Source organism: Grampus griseus (genome assembly GCF_964374135.1).
Source record: "Grampus griseus genome assembly, chromosome: 5".
NCBI lineage: Eukaryota > Metazoa > Chordata > Mammalia > Artiodactyla > Delphinidae > Grampus > Grampus griseus.
The window spans coordinates 94,979,330-95,003,052 of NC_138998.1; the positions used below are offsets into that span (position 1 = coordinate 94,979,330).

A 23,723-nucleotide genomic window follows, 5' to 3' on the forward strand; every position below is an offset into this window, starting at 1 on the left:
TATTAATGTATTGTCGGGGTTGTAACATTAATAGATGTAACAAGTGTAACAGGACCACAGAAAGGGGGACAAGGGAACAGAGTAGAGCTATATAGGATTAACGTTTCTATATATAACAAACTAAGCCAGTATAAATCTGAAGCTCATTCTGATAAGTTAAAGTGTATATGGTAAACCCTAGAGCAATCACTAAAAACAAAAAAGAAAAAATCATTAAAGAAATTAAAATGCTACATTGGAAAATATTCACTCAATACAAAAGAAAGCAGTAAGGGAGGAATAGAGGAACAAACAAACAAACAAAAAACCCGACATATAGAAAACAAAAGTAAGGGTCTTCCCTGGTGGCGCAGTGGTTAAGAATCCACCTGCCAATGCAGGTGACACGGGTTCGATCCCTGGTCCAGGAAGATCCTACATGTCGCGGAGCAACTAAGCCCGTGCGCCACAACTACTGAGCCTGCACTCTAGAGCCTGTGAGCCACAGCTACTGAGCCTGTGAGCCACAACTACTGAAGCCCGCGCGCCTAGAGCCCGTGCTCCACAACGAGAGAAGCCACTGCAATGAGAAGCCTGTGCACCGCAACGAAGAGCAGCCGCCACTCACCGCAACTAGAGAAAGCCCACATACAGCAGCGAAGACCCAACGCAGCCAAAAATAAGTAAATAAATAAATAAATACATGTATATATAAAAAAAGAAAAAGTAAAATGGCATACAAAACTACAACTACATCAATAAAACATTAAATGCAAATAGACTGAACAATCCAATCAAAAGGCAGAGGTTGTCAGGCAGGATTAAAAAAAAAAAACCATGATCCAACTGTATGCTGTCTACAGGAGACACACTTTAGATTCAGAGATACAACTAGATTAAAAGTAAATGGATGGGGACTTCCCTGGTGGCACAGTGGTTAAGAATCCGCCTGCCAATGCAGGGGACACGGGTTCGAGCCCTGGTCCGGGAAGATCCCACATGCCGCGGAGCAGCTAAGCCCATGTACCACATCACTGAGCCTGCGCTCTAGAGCCCACAAGCCACAACTACTGAGCCTACATGCCACAACTACTAAAGCCCACGCGCCTGGAGCCTGTGCTCCGCAACAAGAGAAGCCACAGCAATGAGAAGCTCGTGCACCATAATAAAGAATAGCCCCCACTCGCTGCAACTAGAGAAAGCCTGTGTGCAGCAATCAAGACCTAAAGCAGCCAAAAATAAATAAATTAATTAATATCTCTGTATGAATGTGGATTTGCTATTTCTTCTGCTTTTAATTCTGGCAATTTTTGCTTTATACAGCTTGAAGCTATTATTAGTTGCATATTGTATAGAATTGTTTTCCTGGTGAGTTGAACCTTTTATCATTATGAAAGGATAAAGTAAAGTGCCTCTGGTAATGCTTCTGGATTTAAGTCTTTTTTGACTGAAATTCAAAGAGCTACATCAGTTTTTTTGGTATTCATGTGGTACATTTTACCATCCTATTGCTGTCAACCTGTTCATATCCTCATACTTAAGGTATGTCTGTTGTAAACAGTATACGGTTGTCTTTTTTCTTTTTTTGGCCACTCCATGCAGCATACAGGATCTTAGCTCCCTGACCAGGGATAGGACCCTTGCCACCTGCAGTGGAAGCATGGAGTCCTAACCACTGGACCACCAGGGAATTCCCTATGGTTGTCTTTATAAAAAAAAGGTCCAGGCCATCAATCTTTGTCTTTTCATGGGAATATTTAGTCCAGTTATAAAACATGACACAATTACTGACATATTTGCATATAAATCTGCCATTTTAGTTTGCTTTGTTTTCGGTCCTGCCTGTTCTACATTTCTTTTCCTTTTCTGTCTTTTTATGTTTTATTTTTACTTATTTTTACAAAAGTACTTATTTATTTATTTTGGCTGCACCAGGTCTTAGTTGTGGCATGTAGGATCTTTAGTTGTGGCATGCAGGCTTCTTAGTTGCAGCATGCATGTGGGATATAGTTCCCAGACCAGGGATTGAACCCGGGCCCACTTGCATTGGGAGCGTGGAGTCTTACTCACTGGACCACCAGGGAAGTACCTACTTTTCTGCCTTTTTAAAACACTCCATTCCCCTCCTCCCGTTAGCTTGTGAGTTATGTATTCTTTGAACTGTTATTTTAGTAGTTAGCCTAGACATCACATTAAAGTTCTTAGCACAATGTCTTCTACTTCACAGGCATCCACTTCATGCATGAGCTGTAGGCTGTGTAAGTTCAGATACATATCAACCTTTTCAACAGATGTGAAAACAGAAAAAAGAGGCAGATTTATCAACTCCCACACCAATGGTACCCAATACAATTAGGCCTCATGTTGACCCCATTTCCCCTTGAAAACCCTCTGTGGATTTTCTGTCATCATCTGCTTTCCTAAATTCTGGCTGGAGGTTTTTCTTAAACTTTAAAAGTTATCCTGTTTATATTTGTCAATTTTTTTCCTCTTTAACATCTACCATTCTCCTAGGTACCTAGGTCCAGACCTCTAGTCATCTGGATGCTTCCATTTCTTCTATCATTGATTCAACCACTGAATTCCTTAGCAATGTCTCTGATCTGTTACTTCTATTACATTACCGCTAATTAATGTTAACATATTACTCTAAGATTTTATAAACTCATGCATGTAGTGTATTACCATTATCTTGGTTTCCTAGCTCCCATGCTGGCCCTGTTTTCCTTTCTGCCTTACACACATTACTTCCAGATTAATATCTGAAATTGCTCTTAATCTTGAAGCTTCCGAGTTTTCTAATGACTCTATGTCCATAGCAAGGAAATCACAATAGGAATGAAAGTAACTAACTCTGTATGTGAAAAGAGATCACTGTTATCAAAATCTTTCTCCATTTCAGCATGGTGGCACTACCAGCAGCCCTTATTTTAAGGGTTGGCACAGCAGACTTCCCTGGTGGTCCAGTGGTAAAGAATCTGCCTTCCAACGCAAGGGACGTGGGTTCAATCCTTGGTCAGGGAACTAAGATCCCACATGCCAAGGGGCAACTAAGCCCGTGTGCGCCACAACAACTGAGCTCCTGCACCTCAATGAGAGAGCCTGTGTGCAGCAAACTACAGAGCCCACGCGCCACAACTAGAGAGAAGGCTGAGTGCTGACAACGAAAAAAAAGATCCTGCATGCCTCAATGGAGATCCTGCGTGCCGCAACTAAGACCCGATGCCCCCCCAAAATAAAGAATAATAAAATAAAATTAAAATATATTAAAAAAATAAAAAGTTGGCACAGAACAGCAGCTGCTTCTTAAGTTCCTCTACTGGAGAAAGCAAGGACTGTAGTAAAATTCATACTTAAGATTCCCAGTTTTCTTCCTTGGAGCATCTCATAGTCAGTGCCCACTGTAGAATTCAAATGAGATAGAATGAGAAGAAACACCTGTTTATAATTACCTGGGAAAGGGACATTTTCATTTCAAAGTGGCCCTTTGAGAATATAACTCCACTTAAATCCTGTTTTGGGAAACTTGCTGGTATGGTTATGTATGTAACTGTCTATACACAGATTAAATTAATATTCACACACCGCATTACGACAGTGTTGTTAGAATATTTGGGGAGTTTTTTATCCAACTCAGTATTATTTATATTTATGGTTAAGAGACATACCTTGTGAATCTGAGTCAAACCACTGCTCACATCTTTTTTTTTTTTTAAAGAAAACTTTATTTTTTTAAAGAGCAGTTTTAGGTTCATAGCAAAACTAAGTGGAAAAGTAAAGTGTTCCTATATACCCCCCTTTCCATTCTCAATTGCATCTTCAGTTAGATTTGCTTTAATGATTTGCAAGTATTTTATCATCTAATTAGTACTTACTTCCTTTCCATATTACTTTCTTTGCAGTACTTGATGTAAGTGTCCTGCCACTTGTTTTGATCTCTTTTCCTTAAAGTCAGGATATAATATATATTCCATAAATACTTAGAAACTTTGTTTTATTTTCAGTCATGGTTACATGGGTAAATTCATAGTTTCTATTGATCTAACCAAGTTTTACATCAACTGTGGTTTAATCATGGAATTCTAAAAGCAGAAATAAAATAAGTAACTCCAGGTGTATGACTAGTATGAGATCAGGACAATGCTGGATTCTGAGTGAAATTCATTTGTGGTGTATTTGGATGACATACCAATCAGTGATATAGATGCACCAGCATTCAGAGGTAACTCTTCTTGCAGTAAAGTTATAGTGCTCATCCTTGATATTTTACATAGTACACAACAGTTTTTTTTCCCCTAAATACTAAGCAATGTAAATTCAATGGATACCACAGATAAAATGCTCCCAAAGAGGACTTATATTTAGAAAAAACCCCAAAAATATTTATAACAGCACATTTGTATTATATTTTAAAAGTACAAGATGTGAATAAGAGTTCTATGTCCATGTGCAATAATTGAGTGGGTGTCTATTGCGATGTAGCCCAAGGTCTTTGGTCTGAAAAAGTTCTCACGTATCTGAAGCCCTAGCATGACAGTTAATTTGCCTTAGAGATACCTCTACTCCCCACTCAGTTCTCCAATTATCAAAGTAATGTAGGATCAATGTAGGAAATTTGGAAAGTATAGGAAAATGAAAAGAAGTAAAAAGTGAAAAACTAAAACCAATAATTATTGCTAACTAACAATGGATTCTTGTGGGGGTAAAGGGCTACAAATCGCCAGGGACTTTTCGTGAGCAAGTTGAATAAGGAATTTCCAAAATTTGTCTTCAGTGTGGTGATGGGCAGCTTGGTGTGCTGTTCTTCCCTGCAGCCAGCAGCTGTACCTCCTCAAAGATCTGAATTTCAGCCTCTGGGCCCCTCCTCTAAGATGTTGTCTTTTGCTTGTTCACTTATTCCCTTAGCCCTGCGGGTGGTGGTTTCTTCCTGCAGTTGCTACTTCTACTACACCGGAGAGTTCTCATGTTAATTCTATATATTACAGTTTCCCCTCATTGATAAAATGCTGAAAGAGCTTTCAGCAAAATTCAACACCTATTTCTGATAAAAGTACTTAAGAAAATTAGGAATTGATGGATATTTTTAACATGATAAAATATGTAGTCCTAAAGCCAGGATCTTATTTAATAGTAAAATGCTGGAGATATTTCCACTGAGAAAAAGACAAGCATACCCATTTATTCTACTACTATTCAGTACTGTATTAGTGGTATTAAGCAATGCAATTAGACAAGAAAATAAATCGAGGCACAAAAATTGATAAAGTAAAGCCATCTTTATTTGCAGGTGATATGATGGTACACCTGGGAAATTCTTGAGAATCGATGCTAAAACTCAAACAATAAGGAGTTTAGTAAGATAGCAAGACACAGAATTAACATACAGAAAATTGTCTTCATATCTTAAAACAATAACCAGCACAAAATGATAGAGAAAACCTCATTTCAATAGCAACAAAGATGATTAAATATTGAGGAAGAAGCTTAACAAGAAATAGGCAAAACCCATATGAGAAAAAATTTAACACTCCCCCAAAACACAAAAGCAGACTGCTTCCTATTAGGATGGCTTAATATCATACAGATGTGTTAACTAAAATTAGATCTTGATCTCACAAATGCACAAGTATATATTCCAAATGGATCAGGAGTCTGTTTAAATTTGAAAATGAAACAATACAAGCACTAGAAAAACAAGGGTGAATTTATCTTTAACCTCAGTATAGAGAAAGGCTTTCTAACTATTAACAAAACTGAAAGGCAACAGAGATGAATAAAATTCACTACATTACAAAAAAAGGAAGCTTTTTGTATTACAAAGAACACCATAATCAAAGCCGAAAGACAATTAATAATTAGGATAAACTCTTTATAACATATGTATAAAGAGTTAATATATGACAAATTCTTAAAATTTGAGAAAGGACCAAAAACCCAATAGTAAAGTGGGAATGAAATAAACAGACTATTCATAAAGATATTCAAATGGCCCTTAAACATATGAAAAGATATTCAACCTCACTCATAGCTAGAGAGATGCAAATTAAAACTATTCTAACATGCCTTTTTTTTTTAATTAATTAATTAATTTATGGCTGTGTTGGGTCTTCATTGCTGCACGCGGGCTTTCTCTAGTTGTGGCGAGCAGGGGCTACCCTTGGTTGCGGTGTGGGGGCTTCTCATTGCGGTGGCTTCTCTTGTTGCGGAGCATGGGCTCTAGGCACACAGGCTTCAGCAATTGTGGCACGTGGGCTCAGCAGTTGTGGCTCACGGGCTCCAGAGCGCAGGCTCAGTAGTTGTGGCACACAGGCTTAGTTGCTTTGCGGCATGTGGGATCTTCCCGGACCAGGGCTCGAACCCGTGTCCCCTGCATTAGCAGGCGGATTCTTAACCACCGCGCCACCAGGGAAGTCTCGTGCCGTTTTTTTAAACCTATCAGATATGGCAAAAATTAAAAAGCATGACAAACACATTCTGCTGGCAAGGCTGTGGGAAAAGGCATTCATATATTTTTGGTGGGAAAACAAACTGGTACAATCCTTTTGTAGGAGAATTTGGCAATATCTAATAAGAGTAGATATGCACTTATATTTTGACCCAGCATCCTACTTCTGGGAATTTACCTGAAGGAAGATACACCCCAACGAGAAAATACACCTGCACAGGTTATTTGATTACAGCATTGTAATGGCAAAACATTGGAAATGACCTAAATGCCCATACAAGTAAGAGTAATTGCATTGACTATGGTATATTCACAATGGAGTACTATGTAGCTGTTAAAAATTTTTTTGAGAAAGATCTCCATGAGCTAGTATAGTTTCCAGGGTATACTATAAAGTGAAGAAAAAAAAAGGATAAAAGAATAACTGTAGTATATTACATTTCATGTAAGATAAAAGGAGAAATAATAAACACCCATCTATTCATTGATTTAAAAGGAAACACAGGAAGGATAAACCAGAAACCAGAGATGGATTACCTATAGGGAATAGGTGTAAACAGGATAGAAAGGACAGGAGGAAGAGAATGAGGCAGAAATAGGGAGGAGTTACACTTTTTGTATCGTTCCAACTTTTAGACCTATGCTATTTCACATGCAAAACAAATTAACAATGAGCAGTAATTCATTATGAAACACAAACAAAACCAAACTGCATTACAAATGAGTAATACAATCATACTGAAAGGGGGAGCAAAGAACTAACCTACGTAACTTTGTAAAATAGTATTTTGATTATGTACTCTTAAGACTAAAAAGGAAAGGAACTACATACAAATACTGCACTCTGGTTAGTTTTTCATAGGGAAATATATGAATTAATTCTGAAACTTTATGTGTATTCTAGAAATTAAGCAAATAAGTGAACAGATTATACATAGTCAGATTTCTTACTGTTGGACAAGAGTAGTAAGTAGAGAAAGGAGGAAGACTAGAATGTATCTGGTGTTGGTCTGGTAATGGAAGTATATGAACTCATGGAGATACATACAGTATACACATACATACACACACACACACATATAGATCTAGAAATTGATATAGATATATATACATACATATTCTAGCTCTGTCAAGTAGGCTAGAAGCAATGACACTTCACAACCAATGAGTACACTTAGTGCAGATTTTGATTCTAAAAGGAACCATGGATGCTTAGAGAAATCACTGATTCCAGGGTTAAAGAAGAGAAAATATGAGATGAGTCCAGAATATCTTCTGGTGCCAGAAATTAAAGATGTATTAAAAAAAAAGAATGGGGACATGTCAAAAAGACACAAGGGTCAATGGGGAGGGGTTTATGTGGGCAGATCTGGGACATTTTGAGTAACAAAATATATGATAGTAGTGCATTATAACCTATAGAATAACATAAGAATACACAGGCCCATTATCAATACAAAATTGAATAAAGAATGGAGAAGGAAATTTCCTCACAGAATTTGAACTACAAAAAATAGAAGATGAAAATAGAAAAATCATCATTCGGCAAATCCTACACTAACAATTGTTTCAGTAAAGAACCATGGGGGAAACACCCAAAAAACAAAAACCATGAATGTCTGCCAATTAGTGGGCAAAAGTATGAGAATACGATACTTACAAGAATTTTCCCATAAGATACTAATTACAAACAGAAAATTTACAACTTTGACATTGTATATATCTGGCAGATACCACCCTAACCAAGTGATCAAAATTAACATCACACTGGTAAGAGGACAAATTGACATCATGTGCTTGCTGATATACTGAAGACACATCCGTTCTTATTTTTGCCAAAAATGCATAAACTGAATTTGTGAGGAAACATTAGGGAAATCCCAAATTGGGAGATCTACAAATAATTGGCCTGTACTTTTCAAAAAGTCTAAGGTCATAATAGACAAACACTGAAGATTCCCAGATTAAAGGGGTTTAAGAGAGATGACAACTAAACAATATGTGATAATGTAGTGAATCTTCAACTACGGAGACATTAGTGGAGCAAATGGTGAAATTTGAATAAGGTCTGTAGAATAATAGTGTAAGGTGATATAATATTTTAATAATGTTAATTCCCTGATTTTGACAATTGTCCTGTGGTTGTATGTTATCATTTGAAGAACATGGAAGTACTTCACTATATTTTTGCAATGTTTTGAGTCTGAAATTTTTTCAAAATGAAAAGTTAAAAAAAATTAAAAAGTATCTTCATCTCAGCAGGGAAGTAACTTGAACAATCCCTCCACAGTATATCAAGCTAACCCTGATTATTAGCGTTAAGAAAAAAACATTTGAAATTCATAGCCTTCATTTGTAATTAGTCTAACTAGAAACAAACCTTAATTTTAAAATGTAGTTCGATCTTTTCATTTACTCACACCTGACCTATAGGGCAGCAGCATTATAAACATTAAGAAAATATTTAGAGATAATGGATGGCAGACACAAGTAAGAGAATACCTTCTAACACTTAGGGATTTTCAAAGGTATGCCTCAGCAGGATTTTCTACAGCACATTAATAGATGATACTTTGGCAGTAGAGGAGAGGGAGGATTTGGACTAGGTCTTTTTCTAACCTGAGATACTGTAATGTTCTAGAACTATGTGCTAAGTTAGGTAGACTCCAAAGAGCAATTTAAAATCTCCCATTACTCTGGCCAACAATCTGGGCAAGAGCACCAATAACATCTGTCTCTTCTTTGTTTAAAACAAACCCAGCAACAATTAAGTGTAACAGAAAATAAGAACACTGATAGAGTTGGACAAATTTATTGGTATTTTAGTAAAGACATTCATCTCAGTCGTTTTGGGATGTTATTTCAACATAAACATTAAAATGAACAAAAATGGGAAGTTTGCCTACGTTAAAGCAAGTTAAATTCATGTATCTTGATATAATTAAACCATGTAAGTAAGAACTAATCGTTCTATATACATTTCCATTGTTTTACTTGGGGCTTACTCTAAACTCATATGCAAGTGAACAAAGTATTAGGAATATATACAGGCTGCTTCTCTGGAGTTATTACCTATTAAAAGAGCTCAGAGAGTAGTTATCACCAATTAAACAGTATGAAGCTGCCTCCAAATCTAACATTGTAAGAGTTTTCAAGGAAATCATTATACTGTATGTTTCTTTTATGTGTGACTATGCTTTTAAAGATGTGTTTAACTGTCACATTAAAAAAAGAATTCATATACAATACAAAAATACAAAATAAACACAATCCTACAACACAAAGATTAACAAAGTATATGTGGTCAAAGATTCCATAAAATATGTTTAAAGATGCATTTTCTTTCCTTTTATTTTCAGTATCTAAAATGTGCTTTTAAAGAGGCCACTGGTTAATATGTATACAGTTAAAAGAAACAATATTATTGTGCTAAATAAGAATTCCTGTAATAAGTTCAAATCAAATTGGATTTCACAAGTTAGTAACATAAATGCTTTGATAAAGTTACAGAAAGTGCATCTTTCTTATTTTCCATCTTCATACAATGTTGCCTTTTTTTTTTGGTGTTTATATCCTTTAAAAAATAAGAACAGCCAAATATTTAACTATTATGTACATTTAAATTTTTGGTGGTGGTTTGTTATTTTAAAAGAAACAGCTTCCTTATGATTTGCCTGAAGATCTGGTGGAAATACTTACAGGAACTAGCTAATAACAAAAACCAAGAGAAGCACATTCAAAATACTGATTTACTTTGGTAGCAAATGGTTGTTCTTCGAAGACTATCAAAGGTAGACAAGACCCTTTAAAGTGAAGTGGGCTATTTTAAATACTCAACAGTTTACATAAAATTTTAAAATGTTCTTTTTAAAGAGCTAAGCATCTGTATCCACTGATAGCAATGCAATAACTAGTTTATGATGATTCGAAACAAAACAAATGCCCATTAGGAAAAAAAAAAGCTGTATTTTAATTTTTATCTAATTTACTTTCTCAGTCAATAGTCCAGCAACATTTTCCTCCCAATACAATACTCCCTTCTCTATAAGGCTGTTCCTGGGAGCCAGACTTTAGGTTAACAAGGGAGTTAAGTTAGAGAGTAACTGCCTACAGTTTAAATAGACAACTTTTTGCTTCCCTCTTAATGTGCTAGTAGTTGTGTCTAAAAAAATATGCAATTCTTAGAAAGGTACCATTTATGATTTTTTTAATCATCTATAACCTTTGGAAACTAATCACGTGAAACTACAAAATTAGCAAATGTCTTGAAATCTGTATATAAAACATAAATTACCTCTAATTTCAAATTCTCATTTATTAGTGTACCAATCTTTAAAAAAAGAAAAAGAAAAAAAAAAGGCGGCTCCAAAGATAGTCTTATACCATTCTTTAAAAAAGGAAACTGTTCCTTTTAACTTTACACCCACCCCATACCCCAATTTCAAAACACATCATTTAATTGTCTTGGTCATGGACATTTCCAAGATGAGATTTTATATTTCGCTCCCATAGCTTCTGGTTATCAGAAAACCCATGCTTTCCTTTATTGAAGGAATTTGGTCCTGCTGATGTTGGTGTATCCCTGTGTTAAAAGAAAGGAAACTTATTTAAAATGTTATATAATGATTTTCGGGCTATGTTTTTAACTCATTCAAAACACATTTGTTTAGCACCTATTATAAATGCAGGCCAAACATCAGAAGCCTCTACAGATCTTTTTAAAAATACCCTTTACACAGACCCTGTCCTAAAATTTCAGATTCAGTAGGCCTCAGGAGAAGCCAGGTAAATCTGTAGTTTTAACAAACATCTAAGGTGATTCTGATATGCAGCAACCACTATAGTGGCAACCACTATAGTTTTAAAAACCGTTGCTTGTAACCCATTAGCAGGGTCATTAAATCAATTTGGTGGTGGCTTGCCATCAGCATTTATAAAAAATGAAACAGAAGATGTCATTTTATGAACTCCTGTTTCAGTTTTAAATGTTTAGATATATGAAGATATATGTATCCTGGGTGTTTAGATTTGGTTATAATGCCAGATGTATTTACTTTAGGTCCCAGTCCGAAAGAGAGGCAGGCAGACAGCCACTGGGACAGTTCCCGTTTGAATCATAGATGAAGTCTGAAGACTGATGCTTGAAGACTCAGCACTTAGTTCTTTGGGAGAATATATACATTTGGTAGAAGTGGGGACATAGTATAGGTTGTTTTGAAGCCCAGCTTTCTTATTAGCCTCGAAGTTATCCATTTACACATACAGAGACAGGAAACTGAACATCGTGTTAACTTGAAATTTATGTTATTTTCACAATAACAGAAACAATGGAGGAAAATTTTTAAATGTTTTTGTCTTCTTTTTATATTTGGCATTTAAATTACTAAGGAAAATGGGACACATACAATCAAGATTAAGTGGTGGGAATATCTTAAGTGAGATGAGTGAAAGCCATTTTTTTATACCTGAAAAAAACTTTTAAATTTTATATCAGAAACATTTCTCATAACTGTTTATTTGAAAAAATTTAGATTACATGTATCTGAAAAAAAATAGCATTAAATTATCATTATTTTTTCTTTTCTTAAAATACTAATTTTCTTTTACCAGGAGAGTAATCTCAGAAAATAAAACTCTTTTGCCCAAATATGCAACAAAAGCTTGAACACTAATAGATTATGTGCAATTTATTCTTGCTCTTAATTCACCATAATTTTCTACAATATTATACAAAAATTATAATACCTTCCAATATTCTTCATCCTCATCTTTGCTTCTGGAGGCATTTCCTCTGGTTCACTCTGGAGAAAAATGTAAGACAGAAACAGAGATGACTGCATGTAGATAGAGCTGACCCTTGAACAATGCAGGAGGATTAGAGGCACTGCCTCCACAGTGCCACAGTCAAAACCCCGTGTGTAACTTTATAGTTGACCTTCCATAGCCACGGTTCCACACCTGAGGATTAAACCAACCTTGGGAGAGTGTAGTACTGTAGCACATTACTGAAAAAAATCTGCATATAAATAGGCCTGTGCAGTTCAAACCTGTGTTGGTCAAGGGTCAACTACATTAAAATCACTTGATTACCAATAATGCTAAATTTTATATCTAAGTCTGAAATTTTGGTGAAAGGAGAAAATCATTTATCTTAACTACAGTAAATAAAACCCTCATGCTTCTAGTGTGCTGATTCTGCATAAAGAAAAAAAATTTGGTAAAAACTCGATATTCTAGGGACTACCCTGCCGGTCCAGTGGTTAAGAATTCCGTGCTTCCATTGTAGGGGGTGCGAGTTCGATCACTGGTTGGGGAACTAAGATCCTGCATGCTGTGCAGCGTGGCCAAAAAACAAACCAACAAAACACAAGAACAAAAAAACCCCCCAAAACAAAAACAAAACCCCCCAAAAACTTGATATTCTAGAACTAAAACTATTTGTTTACTAGAAGCTACACATTGTGTTAAATGCTTTAATATGCACTGTCTTTGAAAACCCTAACAATCCTACAAGGTGGGTATGAGTATCATCATTCACATTTTGTAGGTAAGGTAAACAAGGTTAACTTGTCCCAAGTCACAAAACAGCTAGATGCCAAAGCAAAGGCTCTTAACCATTTTACTGTATTGCTCCTTCTCAAAAATGTCTCCTTTACTGAAAAGACATCTTGAAAGCTCATTCTCTACTACTTTTCCATAGTTACAGCTCGTGAAAAGATATGTGACAAGTGTCTTTTAGATGTTTTTTAAGTATAAATGTTACTGGTGAGCTAAATATTATTTTTTACACAGTCATCTGCCAAGATCCAGCTTAAAGGGATTTCTACTGGTCAAATCTGAGACAATTTGAGCATTATAACGTGTTGAATAGAGCCTACACTTATAAAAGCTCTTCCTTACAGTAAGAAACATTAAACATAGAAGGGATGAAAGAATGAAAAAAAATCACCATTCAGCAAACATCATAATAATTGATTCCGGTAAGAATCATCAATGAATGTTAACACTCATGAGTGAACACTTAAGAAATTATGTATTTTCACGTATTCTTTTTTCAAATTTTATTTATTTATTTATGGCTGCGTCGGGTCTTCGTTGCTGTGCGCGGGCTTTCTCTAGTTGCAGCGAGAGGGGGCTACTCTTCATTGAGGCGCACGGGCTTCTCATTGCGGTGGCTTTTCTTGTTGTGGAGCACGGGCTCTAGGCACACAGGCTTCAGTAGTTGCGGCACGTGGGCTCAGTAGTTGTGGCTCGCAGGCTCTAGAGCACAGGCTCAGTAGTTGTGGCGCACAGGCTTAGTTACTCTGTGGCATGTGGGATCTTCCCGGACCAGGGCTCAAACCCGTGTCCCCCGTACTGGCAGGCTGATTCTTAACCACTGTGCCACCAGGGAAGTCCCCTCCACATATTCTTAAAACATATCCCCACAAGATAAATTTTAATTATAAAAGATAAAACAGTAATTTGACAGTAGAGAAATCTGGCAGACATCACTTTAACTAAATGATCAAAGTTAACACTGCCAGTAATGGGATATACTGACATGTGCTCCTGATATGATGCATTGAGAACTTGGCATCACTTCTGTGGTACGCCTGCCAAAAGGAATGTGAATCTAATCATAAGGGAACATCAGACAAATCCAAACTGAGGGACGTTCTACAAACTAACTGGCCTGAACTCTTCAAAAATGTTAACGCCATGAAATACGCAGAAAAACCCAGGAGTTGTCCAAATTAAAAGAGACTAAAGAGATACAACTGAAAAAGTATTTTTAAATTTCAAAATTAACTAAATGAACACACTCTTTGTACAATATATTTCAGGCTTAGATATATATCCAAGGTTAATTAATATGTGCTGCAGAAAAAGGAAAAACCAGATGAAGATTTTATTTCCTTTTATTTTTTTGGCCATGCTGAGCGTCATGCGGGATCTTAGTTCCCTGACCAGGGATCAAACTGGTGCCCCCTGCAGTGGAAGTACACAGTCTTAACCACTGGACTTCCAGGGAAGTCCCAGATGCAGATTTTAGATGCCTGTGTTCTTTTACCTAAGAGACAAGTTTATCCCTACCTATCATTACCATCTTATAGCAGAAAGAGTGTTGTCTGAACCTGTCTAAAATTTCTTTAAAAACAGGGAAAACAGTAATGTATGATGCAAAGAACAGAGGACAAGAAACCAGAAAGCTCAGTTCTAGTTCAACACTTGTGCACAATACTTATGCACACTTAATTTCTCCATTTGGAAAATAAGAATAACCATATCACACAATTCACAGGGATGTATGGAGGATAAAATAAAGTTGTGTGAAAAGATTCAAACTGTTAGGCATTCAAAGCAAGCCATTACTATTATGTAGGTGCTTACTATTTCCAGCCTCTCTACTTCTGCACATGTTGTCCCCTTCTTCCCACAATGTCCTTTCCTGATAACAATCTGTACAAACCAAAATGCTACCTAATCTTTTTTAAAATTTATTTATTTATTTATTTTTGGCTGCATTGGATTTTCGTTGCTGCAAGTGGGCTTTCTCTAGGTGCGGCGAGCAGGGGCTACCCTTTGTTGTGGTGCGTGGGCTTCTCATTGCAGTGGCTTCTCTTGTTGCAGAGCACGGGCTCTAGGTGCACAGGCTTCAGTAGCTGTGGCTTGCGGGTTCTAGAGTGCAGGCTCAATAGTTGTGGCGCACGGGCTTAGTTGCTCCACGGCATGTGGGATCTTTCCGGACCAGGGCTCAAACCCGTGTCCCCTGCACTGGCAGGCGGATTCTTAACCACTGCGCCACTCTGGAACACGTACATATTGACTAGATCTTCTGGCAGAATCACCTGCACTATTGTTATTCCTCATGGGGATACAAGAAGAAAGCACTATAGCTGCTTTTTAAAGCTGAACACATGCATAATGTCTCACTGAAGACTCCAACTATAAAAATTATTGAAGACAGCAGTATTGAATTTTCCTTTTTTTGGATCCTACATATTTCATAGCACACATATATATTATTACTCATAATAAGCATCTGTTGATTTGATTAAGTTCCTTGCCCCCCCAAAGTCAGTAATATTTTAAATAATCCCACAATCAAATTAAATAAACAGAAGAAATATCCAGATTTTGCAGATGTCATTTAAAAAACAACAACTGTTCAGAGCTGCAAAAAAAGTTCACTAGTACCATTAGTACAACTTGACAATTTGCCACTAACATCTTTCTTAAAGAACTTGTTAAAGTAAAACAAACAAAACCAGGTATCAACTTACATCTTCATCTTCATTAAAGGCTGCTGCTACTGAAAGGGTTTTTGGAGCAAGAGTTGGAACGGTTTCCTTAGGTTTCTGAAGAAGAAACATTAAAAAGAATATAATATGATGTTTACACAGGCTTATTTAATGACAAAAATAATTTATCTTCAAAGATTCAACTTTATGTTTTCATAGAAACATACAGTAAGGAACTAAGAACAAATATTGGAGAAATCTTCTTTCTTTTTGAAAATGTGGGTTATCAATGTGTAGATTTTACTTTATTAATTATATGTCCATTTGTTTTCCTCCTGTCAAAGATTTTCTAGTTAGGGTCTATAATTTAATATCACTTAGCTAAAAGGTACCTGGTACAGGTAAGAGAAAATGAATATTAATACCTGCCCATAGTAACATTAAAATTAAGCACAGTGTGCCTTGAGAAAGATATGAAGACTCATCTTTCTCTACTAGCTAGCTGCCTACTGGACAGCACCACTTAGAGCTCCCAGGGGTACTGCAGTGCTCATTAAGTGCTCAAGTCAGAAAACCTTTTCTTCAACTTGCATATTTTATTGTAAGGTCCTGTTAACTAGATCTCTATTAAACAGACTTAAATCTCCCCTGCCTTCCCAGCTTACTACCACACTACCAACACTAAGGCCCCTTATCATTACTTGCCTGAACTGCTGTTAGAAATACCATCTCCCCACCTTCTGTATTTATTTTCCTCTAATTCTCTATACTGGCACCAGAGTAATGTTTCTAAAATGCAAATCTGTTTAAGGCTCGAGACTCTTTATAATGATTCCATGGCTCCTCTAGAACCCAAAGAATAAAACCAAACTATATTATGGAGTACAAGTCCTTTATGATTTGGTCCTGTGGTCTTATTTGGGGGGCTTTCTATCCCTGCATTTGCCTACCAAACACTTCCTAACTATGAACAATTTCCTGAATGCATCATGTGGCTTCACATCTAAACTGCCTTTGCATAAGTCTTTTTTTTGGCTGTGCTGCACGGCTTATGGGATCTTAGTTCCCCGACCAGGGATTGAACCCGGGCCCACGGCAGTGAAAGTCTTAACCACCGGACCACCACGGAATGCCCTGCATGAAGCTCTTTTTATCTGAGATGTCCCTTTGCCTCTTGCCTGCACTTAAAGCCAACTCTAGCATCACCTCACCAGTAAAACCTTCTCTGAACTGCTGAAACAAAATTAACCATCCCTTCTTGTATAACAGAAACACTTTTTATAAATAATGTTTGTTTTTGAATAAAAATGTTCATTTGGAAATTATGCATAGCGACTCTAGAAGCATCCTTTACTCTTAAAGATGTCATGTATTTGATGTTGTACATAAACATAAGACACAAGTAAGTATTTGTTGGTTGTCTATCTTTTCACATCATATAATCAAAAGCAACAGCTTCAACTATTTTCATATCCTACACCTCATTTCGCCAAGATTATGTTTACACTTTGGTTTACTTTATGAAAAAAAGGTCTTTTGTTTTCTAAAGACTGAAGTTTTACTGAATAGGCCTTTTCAAGCATAACCCTCCCAACTAAAATGATCAGCAATTACTAAATCACGTCAATGATTTAGCAAAAGTAGGGATATGGATATCTGATTTAGGAGGTGTGTTCAAGTACCGTAAAATCTATTATCAAGGGGAACACCTGTATGAGAAGTGTACATGAGAACCACATGTTTAATGACTATCAAAAAAAGTAAATATCTATGCAGGTAGGCCTATGCAACTTTATAAAAAACATATTAAACCAAAAGAATCAGCTCAAATAGGGAAAAGAGTCATGAAGTAATGAAGTTACAAGCTGAATGTCTTTTGTTCACACTAAATTTTTTAGAAAAAGGAAGAAAAGGAAAAAAGCAAAACAGCATAGGGTGGGAGTAGGGGTTGAGGAATGGTAGCTTTTTTAAAACTAGTGTAGCTCAAACACACTGACTCTAGTAGGAATCTGATCCATATCATATTTTTAAGATCTTTGAATGACATCTAATGAAGAAATCAAGCTGTATGCATCCAGGCAACTGAGCATTAATTTTCACAGAACAGACATGAACAAACAACTTAAAAGCAATTTTAAGATTATTCTCCTTACATAAGAATGTAACCATTTTCTAAAGCCAATAGCAATACACTATTCAAGTAACTTTTTTTCTTAAAGAGATCTGTTTAGTTGAACCACATGAAATTAACACTTCTGTAGATCAGAAATAGATAAATCTCTAAACTTCATATGCTTCAATCTAATACTTCAAATACTTTCCAGATACTCCAGGGTTAATAAGTATTAATTTAAGGTTTACATCTTAAAACAAGGAATCAAAAGTTGATCTGTAAAGGACTACTATCATAGATTACAATACTCAATGTCCATTTGTAGCTTCAAAGTAAGGCAATCAGGAAGCTCTTATTAAGCAATACCTTACTAACATTAATCTTTTAAAATACAAATAAATGATTTCTAAATATTATTTTTAATATCACTGGAATTAAAAGATAAGAAAAATAAACTGAAACTCTAAAAATATTTTTCAGGTTTTGCTCACCTTAGGAAATCTTAAGGTATTATTACTTTATAAATCATATAGTCCCTATAATAGTTGTTCCTTCTCATATTCCAACCCCTTCTTAAAAACAGCTTTGTTGAGTTATAATTCATCCAGACCTTTCTTGAATATAGAGCCACTAATTTCTTAAATACTTACATGTAATAAGTTCATGCACCAATGTATCTTTTTATACATCTTTGTATACTTAATTTATCATAATCCAATAAAAGCACGTTTTGAAAACAAATTTTCAGACCCATAACAAATATAATATATAAAATAACAACTCACACTTGAGCCAAGTTTGATGGATATGGCTGAGGCTTTCTTTGTCATCTGACTACCTATGGCAAATCCAAACTTGGAGATCTTTGTAGGCTTTGTAGGGAGGTCTGCAGCTTCTTCTTCAGCTGATCGCTTCTCAGCGCTGCGACTGGAATTTTCCCCTCCATTACTGGAAGAAACAGTCTTAGTTTTCACAGGTTTTTCTGCTTCTTCTTCAGGTCCTGGTGAAGTCGAAACAACTTACCAAGATGAGCTATTTTTACTGAGCAGATTGATGGGAGCAGCAACCTCAAAAAGCATCGTTATAAAGAAGATACCTCTGCAGTTGTCACCTACTGAACCCAACAGTCTCTTCCACTGTTTGTTAGAGTATACAGCAGGAACTGAGATTGTGTGGCAGTAGAAGAGGCTCCCATGAATTAACTAGCATAAAATACAGAGCAATTTAAAATTATAAATATAGAGTTCACAAAAAGTAAGACCCTTCAACTAAACACTGTAAGTTGTACAATAATCTAGTTATTTGTGGAATTTTTCTTTTTATAAATCAAGATCTATAAATTCTATACAAACTGGTTTGCTGGCAGTTAGTCACATCATAGGATAATACATTTGACTAATAAAAAGTCTAATATTCTTCAATAACGTACTACTAGTTATACAAAGTACCCTGTTATGAACAGCCCATTATTACCCAAACTACAGTGTTAGTACAGCCTGGAGTAATCTTCTTGAATGATGTGTTCTTCCTGAACATTTCACAATTTTTAGTTAGAAAGGAACTTCAAGGAAGACTTCAAGGTCATCCCCTCTTGAGTAACTGCATTCTACTCTCAAAGCTTGATTAACATCTGTTTAGGCTACTCTTAATATCAACAACTATATTTAGGTTTATATATTATTTTTTCTCATGAAAGAAAGATGAGCTAATGATAATTTCAAACAGAAGACATACGTATGTAGATATGGAATGCAAGATGTCTTTCAGTAATTTTGCTTCTTTATATTAATAAATGAAATTAGTTCTCACTTGAATATCTTAGGCCTGTTACACATGCAGCCTATTTAAAAACATACTGGGAGGTAAGACAGAAGGCTGGCTGATTATTAAATATTTTATTTTCTTTCCCAAGTTTACCAATTTACCTTTTGAATGTATTCTGCTACACTGGATGAATAGTTTATGGAGAAAGAGAAGATTCTCTAAGGGATGGCCCTGACAACAGCTAAGAAAACATGACAAAAAGCTAGAATGGGTAGAAAAGGGGAAATCAAACAGACTGACAAGGAATGAATTAAAAGACGGGATGTTATAGATCCCGATCTATATAGTCTTGGAATGATGGGGTAGCTAAATTAATAAGCACTTTGAATAGAACATTTTATTTTGTTTACAGGAAAATAAAATGAACTCTTTATTACCTTTAGACAAGAGGTGAAAGTTTTAATAACAATGTAGGGGAGAAATTAAGCAGGATTAGGTTTTGGGATTTCCCTAAGAAGCAAAGACAGCACTGGAATAGTTGTCTGAGGTGCCATTCACTTATTTAGATATAAAATTACAAAAGCACCTGAAGAATGTAAGATTGCTATTCAATATTTGAAATACAGAACTCAATTTAGAATTTCTTACAAAAAAGACAGTATTATGCAAACATTTTTTCAGTCTACCACTAAATGCATTTATGCTAAATTTTATTCTGTATTCTATGTATAGTTTTTTTTTCATGTATAGTTTTAATCAAGTATGAATTTTACAGTAAAACCCAAACAGTAATAACTACTTCTTCTTTGTGACTGACACACAGCTAAAACTGGAAACTCACTGGCTCTACATATCAGAGCATATAGAAACACACAAAAAAGCCACTGGATTTACATATAGAAGCAATCTGTATACTAAATGCACAAGTCTGTGTAAACACAAAGTCTGAAAAACATCAAAACAAATAGAATAAAGAACATTTAGTCTTGATTTTAGTGTAACTCTGCTCTTTGAATTGTGACTCAAGGGTTATAATTAGTCAAAATTTCTGGTTCTTTTAAAACCTATCTTTTCTTAATTCTAGGTCTCCTTTTACCCAGAAAATAATTCTGGAACAAAGAATCTAGAAAAATCAAAGCATAAATACGACAAAAAGTGAAAAACATAATTCTTACTATAACATTAATAACAACATCAAGTGTGACAACTAACTGAACTAGTATGTGCTAACACATGAAACACAATACTATCTGTTCAATCCTATGATTCTTAGGGAAGATTTCTATAGTGAATGCTCTAGAAAAATGTAGCATGAACAGGGGAGTTGGGAAAACTACTCTACCATTAATTAAGTAATCAACTGTCAGCAACTCAATTTTATTCACATCCGTGGTTCTGTCATCTGAAGAGGCAAACTATCAAGACCACTTAAGTGTTTTAAAGTCCATTAAGTGTTTTCCTTTAAATACAACATGTACTACTTTAGTTTGTATTCATTCTAAGCAAACAAAATGTGTAGATTAGTTAATGTGAAATCAAATTACACATGGTACTAGCATTTTTGGGGAGGAGAGGTGGGCCTTGGAGTACAAAGGTACCTTACTTTGAAAAAAATTACCCAATAAGTTTTAAGTCCATAAGGATACCCTTCATGACGCATTGGCATTCTGGTAACTTCTTCAACTGAAAAAAGGGTACATACCTATCTCTCTAACAGGACATATTCAAGAACCTCCTGGCACAATAAATGTCAATTTCATTAAAGTAGTTTTAGATAACTTAAAATAGCCTGAGGTGGGCATGATTACAATATGAATAGCTCTTCTCTAAAGCGTCTACTTATTTCAAGGAGCTACAAAAATTTAACCAAAGGGAGGGGAAAAAAATCTACCTAAAACCTTACCCTTAATATCATCCCTTCTCTTTAAGGTGAGAGCACCTTACTTACTTACTTCAAGTAAGTAGCTTCTCTTATTAACATAAATTCATGTTAACTATGTTAACTCATTAAAAAATACTTATATTTCCAACTTACTGGACTGTTCAATAGGAGTTAAAAATCAGAATAATCTCTAGGTAAGTCCCCCAAGACAAACTTGATACTGTTTTAAAAATTTTAAAACTTGATAGTTTTAAAAATTTGCCGTAAAATTATCAATTTAACAATATCCATGGTATGAATGTTTTAACTATGATTTCTTTGTACAATTTCATTAAAAATATCTGACATGCAAAAATGGTTTACATGTAACAGTAGTATTTTCTTTCAAAGGAAAGCACACCCAAGGCAAATTATGTAGACGTTATTAAGGGATATTACTTACTCTAAGTCACCAACAAGGAGACAATAATTTTTGATAACAATTAGCAAAGATAACTTTATATCACCCCTTCACAAATATATGCTAAAGTAGAAACATCAATATTCATACTACAGAGCAAATTATCCCTAACTGAAAGGGTGGTGGACAAATTATATAGTGGAACTATGCTGACACTTAAGGTATATTTGTTTTGTTTTGTTTGTTGGCCACCCGGCGCGCCTTGCGGGATCTCAGTTCCCCAGTCAGGGATTGAACCCCGGCCAGGGCAGTGAAAGCCTGGAATCCCAACCACTAAGCCACCAGGGAACTCCCTTAAGGTACACTTTGGCTCACATTAAACACATCTCAGATACTCAGTCAAGACAGCTGGAAACCCATTCTTAAAGTTAAAAGGTAGTCTAAAAGTCAGATAAGATTCTTCAGGCTACAGATCTTTGTTTTTCCTCAAACTACTAATTTTTAAATGTAGTTCTACTTGATAATTTCCAAGACAATTTTTGACGAAAAAAATCGCTAACGAGGTAGCACTAAATGGCTTAAACTGTTGTTTCATAAACTATTTTACTAGTAAAACAACAATAACAACAACAAAAAACAAGACGGGAGGGGAGTGTGAAGAGGGAAAGGAGTTTGGGCTCAACTAATAGCACCGTACGTGTTTTTTAAAAAGGAATTTCTGGGTCCAAAGTAACTGAACATTACACTTTTCTCAATTTTTGTTTCCAAGTCAAATCACATTAAACTTGTTAGGAGGTCCTAACAGTTGCCTTCATATACTATTAATCTTCTGTATTTTCTCATATTAAATACTTTCAGGGATAAGACGTGAAGAAGAGTTAAGAGTGTGGTACTTAAAACGTTCTAAAGACATTATGCTCAGCTCGCACGTGTTAACTCACTAGCCTTGTGAGGACAAAGGGGCGGGAGGGCTGGAGAGATTACCGGATGTTTCTTTTCCTTAATGCACAAGACCCAAATTTAGAGGAGTGGAGGTGACAGAATAAAGATAGCTGTAACCTGAGTTTACATCGTAACAAAATACAGGAAGAGTCACACTAGCCTATTTAGCCACCTAAATATCTGGCGTGCAGTTAGCTGGCAACAGCCTAGCACAGAAAAGGCAGACAGTTCAAAGAAAGGCAACCAAACCGTAACCCTAGACCCGGCAGATTAAACCAGGAGGCAGGCAAAGATATTCCTCTTTCCCTCCATCGCCTTGACCCATCCCATTACAGGATCAGAACTAGGCTTGAAAATAAAGAAAAAGGCCAGGGTAGTCCACCTCCTCAGTGAAAAGGGAGCAGCAAACTAACTCCTAGGTGTAACTGAGAGGCCGGCACCGTCGGAAACTCGGCCTGCGGCCAATTCCTGCGGCCACTGCTCGGTGACTCGCACTGTGCGAGCGCCCGTGTGCGTTTTGTGTGATTGCGTCCGCACCACCACTCCTAGTCCCACCCCGACTTCGGTCCCCCTTTCTGGGGCCCATCTCCCTTCTCTTCGGAAGCAGGGCCTCCGCTGGGGCCAGGAGGTGACGAACAGTGACCGGCTCTGCCCCGGCAAGGAGGCGATGTGGGCCCGGATGCCAGCAGGCCGCACCGGGCGTGCCCAGGGCTTGTGTGGGCCCAGCACCTGGCCGGGTGAGCGCCAGATCCGCCCTTCTCGCCCCGGCCTACTCCCCCCACCCAGGGGAGCTCAAAGAAAGGCCCAGAGCATCCCACGTAGCCCGCGACGCTGGGGTTATGTTCACCTCCGGCGGCTCCAGCTCGCTGCGGCTTTTCAGGCTTCTCCTCTCCCGCCTTTCCGTCCGCCATTTTCCCCGCCGCGGCCTCCCCTGCAGCCACGCCAAGGACGTCACGGCCCCGCCCAGCAACCAT

The 23,723-nt window shown here is 36.6% G+C and overlaps 1 protein-coding gene across 1 annotated transcript; it reads right to left on the reverse strand.

Moving 5' to 3' along the window:
- Positions 1–9,220: 9,220 nt before the first annotated feature.
- PCNP (PEST proteolytic signal containing nuclear protein) lies at positions 9,221–23,723 on the reverse strand (the record flags this gene model as incomplete). The annotated part of the gene is made up of 5 exons (XM_082654205.1): positions 9,221–11,006; positions 12,170–12,225; positions 15,691–15,765; positions 18,547–18,761; positions 23,597–23,723. 5 exons carry the CDS (start codon positions 23,721–23,723, stop codon positions 10,880–10,882), a joined length of 600 nt encoding a protein of 199 aa, XP_082510331.1. The 3' UTR covers positions 9,221–10,879.